This window comes from Equus asinus, chromosome 14 (genome assembly GCF_041296235.1).
Source record: "Equus asinus isolate D_3611 breed Donkey chromosome 14, EquAss-T2T_v2, whole genome shotgun sequence".
NCBI classification, from domain to species: Eukaryota; Metazoa; Chordata; class Mammalia; order Perissodactyla; family Equidae; genus Equus; species Equus asinus.
The window spans coordinates 16931084-16940915 of record NC_091803.1 but is presented as its reverse complement, the minus strand read 5'-3'; the positions used below and the strand labels follow the sequence as shown (position 1 = coordinate 16940915).

General features: G+C 54.5%; 1 protein-coding gene across 1 annotated transcript; it reads left to right on the top strand.

Moving 5' to 3' along the window:
- The first annotated feature begins 1763 nt into the window (after nt 1-1763).
- TRIM50 (tripartite motif containing 50) lies at nt 1764-9807 on the top strand. The gene is made up of 6 exons (XM_044747192.2): nt 1764-2237; nt 5224-5319; nt 6260-6490; nt 6612-6634; nt 7728-7852; nt 8813-9807. Exons 1-6 carry the CDS (start codon nt 1839-1841, stop codon nt 9400-9402), a joined length of 1464 nt encoding a protein of 487 aa, XP_044603127.2. The 5' UTR covers nt 1764-1838; the 3' UTR covers nt 9403-9807.
- The last annotated feature ends 25 nt before the right edge of the window (nt 9808-9832 follow it).

Below are 9832 nucleotides of genomic sequence, written 5' to 3'. Positions count from 1 at the left end.
ATTGTATTAACTTGTTTATTTATGACCCTACCCCACTCCTACTCCCACTATATTATAAACTCCAAAAGGACAGAAACCCTGTCTGTCTTGTTCTCTAATGTATCTTTAATACCCAGCTCAGTGCTTGACACATAGCAGGTTATCAACAAATATTTGTTGAATTAACAAATAAAATTAGCTTTTACCTGCCTCTGCCAGGTCTCCCTTGTTATGAGGTAGAGACCTCCCCTGCTGGCAGACTGGGCACTTGGGCCTGTGGGGGTCATGGCCTGCCGGCCCCAGAGTGCCTTGTTTCTCCACATTCCTGGACAGCCTCTCCCACCACTGTCCTTTCCAGTTAATCATTTCCCACCTCCCCCTATGATATGTGTAGTCTATTATGACCATAATATTTATTAATTATAACAAAATGTCATTGAACTTCTAAACCTTTGAAAGGCTTTATATGAAAAAGTTCATAATTCAATAATATTGAGTAAAAAGTCAGACACAAAAGAGTACATACTATGTATGCAATTCCATTTCTTTGAAATTCAAAACCAGGCCATGTTAATCTATGATATGAATCAGGATAGTGGCTGCCCTTGTTAGGGGTTCTGACTGGGGGCACATGAGGGAGCCTTCTGGTGCTGGAAATGTTCTGTATTTGATCTGGAGAGTGAGTATACTTCTATAAAGTGTGCACCAAGTGTATGCATGAGATTTGTGCACTTTATAGAAGTTATACCTCAATTAACAAATCTGAATCAGTAAATAAAAATACCTTCAAGAAAGGAGAGAGACTCAGAGAGAATTGTGTCAAAGCACAAGTCTACTCCTGTTTGGGGTCTGTGAGGTGTGGACAGGTGCCCAGTCCCCCTGTCCCCGCCCCTCCCTCTTGCCTGGACAAGGCGAGCACCTGCATGTTGCAGTTATCAGAGCCGGCCCGGCAGAGGCTGCCTCCCCAGTCCCGTGATGTGGCCCCGTTTCCACCTGATTCTGTATGACCTTGAGGACACGGGGGTGTTGCTGGGAAAGCAGAGGAGGAAAGGGGCAGATTCTAGGTGGTGGAGCAGGCGTCCAGCTGCGGTCCCCAGGTCTCTGTGCCTGCTGTCCCGTCCTGGGGAGAAGAGGCCCATTGGATCGGGTCAGTGATGCTGGTTTGAGGTCCCAGTGGGAGGCTTGGGGGATTGTGGGAAACCAAGTGGTCCAGTGAGGGGGCTCTCTTGGGGTCTACTGCTGACTCTGGCTCAGTGCTTCTCCTCTCTCAGTGACAATTGGTTTTCAGAGGGGAGCAGGGTGGGAGACTTGGAGAGAGCCCTGCTAGGTCCCAGGTTCTCTGGACTAGTGTTCTAAGACAGCACTCTCTGCCTGAGAACGGCCTGGGGCTGTCTGTGTAAATGTGGATTTCCGGGTCTCACTGGAGACGTGTGAAGGGGTGACTCAGGAATCTCTATAACCATGCTTCCCATGGTTCCCCACCAGTCTGAGCACCGATCTAGAAGGTGGGAAGGACCTTCGCTTGTTTTTGCTGTCCAGCTCCAGCTCAGGATGCCTGCTGGGCTGGAGTTTGCATTATTAGTGTCATTCCAAATGACCCTGAAGATGGCCCCTTTTGTGTTGACCTCCAAATCTGAGTAAAAAACGTAGAATCGTGTCTCCAAGTGACTACTTCTTTCATTTAAGTCCTTTGTTTTAAAGATGGAAAACAGGCCCCAGGTCATAGTGGGGCAGGACTGGAATCCCGGACTGGTGGCCTTAAGAGCCTCTAACGTCTAGGGGCCCTTGGAGGTTGGAAGCAGAGGATCGCAGGGAGCAGGCTCGACTAAGGCTGCCCTGCGTTGCAACCCGGCCCGTGCATGGCGTGGCAGGTGAGCGTGCCCGAGCTGGAGGACCGCCTCCAGTGCCCCATCTGCCTGGAGGTCTTCAAGGAGCCCCTGATGCTGCAGTGCGGCCACTCCTACTGCAAGGGCTGCCTGGTGTCCCTGTCCCGCCACCTGGACTCGGAGCTGCGCTGCCCCGTGTGCCGGCAGGAGGTGGATGGCAGCAGCTCCCCACCCAACGTCTCCCTGGCACGGGTGATCGAAGCCCTGCAGCTCCCCGGGGACCCAGAGCCTACGGTCTGTGCACACCACCGGAACCCGCTCAGCCTCTTCTGTGAGAAGGACCAGGAGCTCATCTGCGGCCTCTGCGGCCTGCTGGGCTCCCACCAGCAGCACCGGGTCACGCCGGTCTCCACCGTCTACAGCCGCATGAAGGTGGGTAAGGAGGCTGCTGCGGGGCGGGGAGCCCGGCGCCCCGGGGGACCACCCAACCCAGCTCCCGCGCTCTCTGGCGCCATTGCCCGGCACAGAAGGGTCCTGGGTCGGGACTCGATTTCGCTCCAGCCCTGTCCTGGAGCAGAACCCGAAGCCTTCACTCATTCATCACGTTTTGCGCAGCTGCCCGAATGCCTGGGTGCTGGGGATTACCGCGCTGGCATGAGCGGGCGCCCCCTTGCGTCAGGTGCCAGCTCCTCCTGCTGCTTTAGTTTTCTCTGCATCTCTCGTGTGTTTCTCGAGCGCTCCCCGGACCACACTCTCAGGCACATGGGGGCAGGACTTTGCTTTGTTCCCTGGGGTATTTCTGAGCCTAGAGCTGTGCCTGGCACGTAGTCAACGCTCAGAATGTGTTTGTGGAATCAGTGGATTCCTGCCCTCCTGGACCTTTGCCTCAGATCTAGCAGATTGTCATTTAAGATGAATAATGATAATGATGATAGCATCTTGGGTTAATACATTGATCTCAGGTTCATGAAGGGTGGGGTTATTATTGTATTTTACAAATGAGGAAACTGAGGCTCAGAGGAGGTAAGCGTCTCACCCGAAGTCATACAGCTTGTCAGTGGCAGAGCGAGGACTCAAACGAAGGCGGGTTTTCTTTCCTCCGCTAACGATGAAGAAGGGCAGGCGGGGCTCTTGGGACTGCATCGTTACAGGGCACCTGGCATGGTGTTGGGCGGGGAGAGGAAAGGTGAGGAATGACAAAATACAGGCGAGGGGCAGGAAGAGGAACGAGCCGGGGATCTGCAGGCAGAGGGCCCCTGGGAGCTGATCCAGGGCTTCTCTGGCTGAGCGCTCTGGGCAGCATCTTTTTGCTCCTTCAACCCTGGGAGGCAAGTAGGAAACATGCACAAGGCCAGCCAGGTGGTCCACCAGCCGCTCCCACCCATGGACGTTTACGGGGCCTCTAGGATGTGCTAGTGCCCTGGGGGAGCTCACAGTCTGGCGGTCTGACAGAGAGTCCCACGTGTCGGGTGCTGCTGTCCAGGTTAAATACAGGCAATGGTGAGATCCTGGAATGTGGATCCTGCATGGTCTCGGGCGGTCAGGGAAGGCTTACTGGAGGAAGTGGGCTGCTAAGCCAAGACCTGAACCACAAGGAGGACTTGATATGAAAAGAAGAGGAAAAGCATTCCAAATACAAAGACATCACGTGCAAAAGACCAGGAGGCAAACAGCATGGCTATTTGAGGAAGTGAAAGTCGCTCCATCAAGTTCAAGGGAGAGTGAGTTGGAAGTGAGATGGGGCAGGCTAGGTAAGCAGGAGCCAGGCCATCGAAGGCCTGTGTGACACACGAAGGGACTGGGGGTTTATTCCGTGGGCCATAGTAGGGGTTGGGGCACTGGAGGGTTTTAAGCAGGCTTGTGATATGGTCCGATCCCTCTGCAGGAGGGAAGATGGAGAGTGAGGCTGAGTGGGCATACTCTACTTATGGGTGGTAGCTGAAGCCACAGGAGTGGAGAAGACCAACGAGGAGAGTCTGCAGAGTGATAAGGGAAGACACACATGATGCCCCAAGGAGCACCAGGGTTTAAGATCTGGGTACAGAGAGAACCCCAGAAGGAACTGACAGAGGGAGCAGGAACACCGCCTGAGTACAGCTGTCTGGGGATCAGAGGAACCCAGCACGTTACCGGAAACGAGGTCCCCTGTGTGAACTGTCTGCCGAGGACTGAAGAGTCTGTTAGATTTGGCAGTAAGAACTGATTCTCTTGGCCAGAGTAGTTTTAGGGGAGTGTGGAAGGAAGAAGCTAAATTGCTTTGCAATGACATCGAGCCCACGTTTTATTAGCAGAGGGCTGCCCAGGAGAGGAGACACGGGGGAGCTTGCTCATCATTTCTGGCTAGGAGCTGGGGACAGCTTGGGGCCCAGTTTTAGAGCTGGCTTTTTGTGATCCCAAGACTCTTCTCTGTGATGCAACTAAATTCCCTTCCTTTATCAGAGCTCTTCACACATTCCTGCTTTCTCCTACTGATTGAGACCTGGGGACACTTACTTTACTTATTTGCATAATTCTGTTTCCTTTCACTGTGGCCCAGGTGACGGGAGAGAATTAGTCCCACCTCTCTCTGACTCCTCTAGAGAGGTACCGTTGGAATGCCCTTCTCGGGCCGCTGTGAGATCTGATGCCTCGTGATCCCGAGCAGGTCTCTGTGTCCGTTTATCCCCACACTGGCTTCATTCTTTTCCCAGCTCCTTTCCTGAAAGGCTCTTGCAGCTGACTTCTGCTTGGAAACTGTCTAAGCCAGAGTCCGTACACTCCACGGGCGCAGACCCGCGGGGCTCTGGGCAGGTAGAGCAGCCAGATGGTGGACCTAGGTCAGACTAGGGGCCAGGGCCGCCCAGGAGAAGTGAGTTTACTTCAGCCTGGGGAGGCCCCAGATCCAGATCCAGGCTGGGTCCGAGCCTGCTGGGGATGGATGCAGGTCTTTGTAGCGAGGGGGAATCACCAGGTGTAGCCTGGGCCCTTATGCGCTGTTGACCTCACTTGGGCCAGCCTTTCTGTGCTGACTCTTGATCAGATGACTGCTAGTTCTGGACGGGCTGGTGACCAGAGAATTTACTTGGTGGGTTCCCTACAGGCGCCATCCCATGCAGGGAACATTGGCTTCAGATTGGCAGGCGCCCCTCTTGGATGTTGTGTGGTGACTTCTGGTGGCTGTAACAATGTTTAGCATATCTCTTCACATCATGGAGAGATGCCTCTCCATGCCTGGGAGGTTCCTGCTGTCAATGCAAAAATATTCTTGAATAGTCTTGCCTATTTTGGGGTGAAGTGTACCTGGATAGCTTCCTAGTTCCACTAGGAGTGCTTATGGCCATTGGGATGCTCCCAAGAAGGTGAAGCCCAGGGCTGGCCCCATGCAGCTGAGAGGGTGAAGTGATCAGTTGCTCAGGGGGCCATGGCACATTGCCTCCAGGAGGAGCTTGCGGCCCTCATCTCTGACCTGAAGCAGGAGCAGCAGAAGGTGGATGAGCATATTGCCAAACTGGTGAACAACAGGACCCGGATTGTCGTGAGTGCCCTTTCCTTCTGTCCCTCTCCTGGGACTGGCCATATCCCCTTTCCTGCAGAGCCCAGTTCTCATTTGTCCTTTGCAGAAATCCTTTCCATATAAAGCCAGAATTCAAAGCATTCCAGGGCGGGGTGGGGAACGTGCAAATCCTCTTAGGGGAATTCACCACAGTTGTCAGGACTGTCTCCAAGTCAGCTTGTGTCCTCCACGTCCTTGGGACTGAGATAACCCAGAACCCAAGTCCCAGAGGTAAACAGCCCAAAGCGTGGGAGTGACTGCCCGCCCCCTGCCACCTGTGTCTGCTTGACCTTGACAGCTTATGTGGTGCCGTCCCAGTACCTTGGAGTGCAGACGTGGAAAGGTGTGAAGCCCTTGGTGGCTGGCTGCTTTTCCTAAATGAGAGGCACACTGGGGCTGGGAGGGTGTGGAGTCCCGGCTCTGCAGGAGGTCATAAAACAGGAGCAGGAGACGGTGTCCCCTGACATTATCTCATTTAACCCTCCTCACCCTTGAAAAGGAGGTGGCATTACTCCCATCTGATGGGGGCAGAGCTCACGGCCACACAGGGCTCTCTCACTCCAAAGCCTGCTCTCCCAGAGCCTTCCAGACTCTTTTCAGCTGTGGAACCCTGTGATAAAGCAAAATCTTATGTGCACACTTAACAGTCAAGACAGATGAAAGCAGAGCCACTGCATTTGAAGTAGGAGCTCGGGGCCCAGCCTCTCTCCTGCCACTATTGCCCTCCCCCCACAGCCACATCCGGGATCCCCAGGCACAGTGTGAACACCCTGGCAGGAGTCGGCCCTGGGACTCAGGTACCAGGACCAGCCCAGTCAGGAAGGCCCAGGAAGGCCTAAGCTGCCAGGCTCTGGTGACATTGTCAGTCATAGCCAGGTGGCTCGTTGAGGCTCCAGCTGTGACCAGCCCCTCCCTGTCCCAGAATGAGTCCGATGTCTTCAGCTGGGTGATTCGCCGAGAGTTCCAGGAGCTGCACCACCTGGTAGACGAGGAGAAGGCCCACTGTCTGGAGGGGGTGGAGGGTCACACCCGGGGCCTCGTGGCCTCCCTGGACATGCAGCTGGAGCAGGCCCGGGGCACTCGGGAGCGGCTGGTCCAGACCAAGCTTGTGCTGGAGCAGTTCAGTAACGAGAGTCACCACGAGTTCATCCGGGTGAGTGGACAAGGGAGAGTCCCCCATGATGAGGCCCCCAGGGTCCCAAGAGTCTCCCCCTTCCCCACAGATTCTGCCTAGTCTCCCCCATACCCTAACCCACCTCTCTTTTGTCTTCCAGAAGTACCACTCCATGGTCTCCAGGTAATAACCTCGGAGGGAGCTCTCAGTGAGGGTCTGGTGGCTGCGGGCACGGGCATCTCATCTCCATTAGTTTCCTCCTTCAGTTTCCCCAGGGCCTTGGGAGCAGCTGCCTACATCTGGCTCTGTACTGAGCCCAAGGGAAACAGAGATGAAAGACATGTCCCTGCCTTCAGGGTCTCAAAGACTGGTGGGAGGCAGACGGTGAACTGTGGCTATACCACCGTGGGCACTAGAACAGTACAGGTTCACACAAGCTACAGAAACATCCAGAGGAAGAGGTGACAGTGCCCAGGACGGAGAGCTGAGAAGGGCAGAGGACAGGAGTTTGCCAGGCAAGCAGAGCCACATGAAAGGGTGAAGTAGGGTACAGACTTGAGAGTATTGTGAGAAGTTCATTGTACCCAGGCATAAAGTATGACGCAGGGCAGAATGGGAGATGAGGTACGAGATGAGACGTGGGTAATGGGCGGAATGAGGGGCCTCGAAACCCGCACTGCGGCTGGTGGGCAGGAATGGGATGCACGTTCTAGTCCCTAACGTGAATAATCCATGAGTTCCTGGGCCTTCCTCAACCCGTTTAGGAGAGTCTTCTTGTTTCCTCAAATTTCCTTTAGTTCTAAGGACAACCCGTTTAGGAGCGTTGGTTTAAATGAATGGACAGAATCTCACTGGCTGAGTTTGGAGCAGGTGTCCACTCCAGCTGTGGCTAGGAGCTGGGGTCACCTGAATTAGAGAGGTTAGCGTACATCAGCACCTGGAGGGCTCATTAAAGCATTGAGCACTGCGTCCCAGTAATCAGTTTCTGATTCAGCAGGTCTGGGGTGGGACCCAAGAAAATCTGCATTTCTAACAAGCCCCCCTTCTAGCTAGCGGGTGATGTTGCCAGTCCCAGTGGTTTGAGAACCACTGATGTGGTGTTTACCCTTCTGGGAAGGAGGCAGGTCCTCTGAGAGTGGGGTGGCGGGAGGAAATGATGGGTGTCTTGAGTGTATGGTCTTCTGGGCTTGGGATTGGCTGGATGGACTTGCATCCGGACGCGGGGGTGGGGTGCACAGGATGCAGCTCCACCATCACTGTGAACCGTCGCCCCCAGAGCAGAGCTCCAGCAGGCCCGGCCCTTGGAAGGCGTGTTCAGCCCCATCTCCTTCAAGCCAGGCCTCCACCAGGCTGACATCAAGCTGACTGTGTGGAAAAGGCTCTTCCGCAAGGTTCTGCCAGGTGAGGCACCGGCCCATCCTCCTTCCTGAGGGCTGCCCCCAAGGGTGGGCAGCAGTTTGTCAATTGCATCCGAGTTTAAGATATAGAGAACTGGAAGTGAGGCTTGCATAGGCTGGTGGGGAGCGCACGGGAGGAGGTTGCCCCAGACAGCTTGGGCTCCAGCTCAGCTCCATCCCTTACCAGCTGGGTGACAGGGCGAGTTGTGTGATTTCTCAGCCTCGGTTTCCTCATCTGTAAAGAGGGGCTATTAACACCCACCTTGCTGGGCTGCACAGTTTATAAATATGCAAACATATGTGTGTGTGTGTGTGTGGTTTAGTGCTTTAATAAATGGTAGTTATTTCTCGGTCAAAAAATATCTCAGAGACATTTAATTAACCCCTTCATTACCAGCACATAAGGGAGGTCAATCAATAGACTGATTTCATCCAACAAAGGCAAAAATAGGGCTTATAAGAGAAATGGGGAGAGGAGAGAAAAGACTGCAGACATTGTCTAAAGTGTGAATGTTGTTTGCACATTTGGGGTGTGAACTGATTAGCTGGCAGCTGGCAAAGAGGTCAGTTGGGATAGTTTGTCCTTGAATAGGCTGCTCGGGTATCAGAGAAAACAACTGCCGTTGTTACGAGTTCTCTAAAAAGCCAGAGGAGTTTAGCCCTGGAGCACACATCATGGGCTATCTTCCAGATCCCCCCATCAGCACCTCTGCCCTAGGACTTCCCAGACTGCCTCGGCTCACAGCTGTCCCTTTCCTCCATCCTTCAGGCATCATTCATTCATTCAGCAAACATCCTTGGCGTGCCTCCTCTGTGCCTGGCCCCTTCTAGGCCCCACGATACAGAGATGAGGCTGACGCACTTCCACTCCTGAGGAGCTCAAGGCTTCCAGTCAGCCTCCCTCGGGGCAGGGTCTGCTGCCTTCTGGGTGGCTTGAAAACATGCCTTCTCTGATCTTTCCTAGCCCCGGAGTCCCTCAAGCTGGACCCTGCCACTGCCCACCCTCTCCTGGAGCTCTCCAAGGGCAACACGGTGGTGCAGTGTGGCCTCCTGGCCCAGCGGCGTGCCAGCCAGCCTGAGCGCTTCGACTACAGTACCTGTGTCCTGGCCAGCCGGGGCTTCTCCTGCGGCCACCACTACTGGGAGGTGGTGGTGGGCAGTAAGAGTGATTGGCGCCTGGGGGTCATCAAGGGCACAGCCAGCCGCAAGGGCAAGCTGAGCAAGTCCCCAGAGCACGGCATGTGGCTCATCGGCCTGAAGGAGGGCCGGGTGTACGAGGCCTTTGGCTGCCCACGGGTGCCCCTGCCTGTGGCTGGCCACCCCCACCGCATTGGCATCTACTTGCACTATGAGCAAGGAGAGCTCACCTTCTTCGATGCTGACCGCCCTGATGACCTGCGGCCACTCTACACATTCCAGGCTGACTTCCAGGGCAAGCTCTACCCCATCCTGGACACATGCTGGCACGAAAGGGGCAGCAACTCACTGCCCATGGTGTTGCCCCCGCCCAGTGGGCCTGGCCACCTCACCCTCCCACAGCCCACCAAGCTGTAGGGCTGCTCGCGGCGCTGCCTGACCACAGGCTTTCCCAGCTGGGCAAGGGGACTCAGAGGCTGCACTGGGTCCAGCCAGCAGAGGTGACGTCTTTACTGTTTAGGAAAGTCTTCATGCCTGTGTGTCCCTAAAAACATTTAATGATAAGGAGAAAAGGACCATAACCCCTTCCCCATCAGCCAGGGGCGTGGTTATTTGCCAGGTTACTAACCTGCTTGTTAACCAGCAAAGTCAGGCCTTGGTGTCCACGGGTCAAGCTGGGCTTCCCTGGGTCCCTCCTAACCAAAGAGTAACCTCTCTGCTTACTTTTCCGGGTGAGGATGGAAACATTCCCACACGTACTTTTTCCTTATCATTGTGAACTTAAAATAACTTTAATAAATTTGACATTCTTTCGTTCTCTTTAAATGATTTGCCACTTTCTGTCCCT

Bases quoted from the DNA above. Each gene is read 5' to 3' on its own strand.
- TRIM50 (XM_044747192.2), top strand. From the start codon at position 1,839: ATGGCGTGGCAGGTGAGCGTGCCCGAGCTGGAGGACCGCCTCCAGTGC. The intron at 5,320-6,259 runs GTGAGTGCCCTT...TCCCTGTCCCAG, and splicing joins ACAACAGGACCCGGATTGTC to AATGAGTCCGATGTCTTCAG. The intron at 6,491-6,611 runs GTGAGTGGACAA...TTTGTCTTCCAG, and splicing joins GTCACCACGAGTTCATCCGG to AAGTACCACTCCATGGTCTC.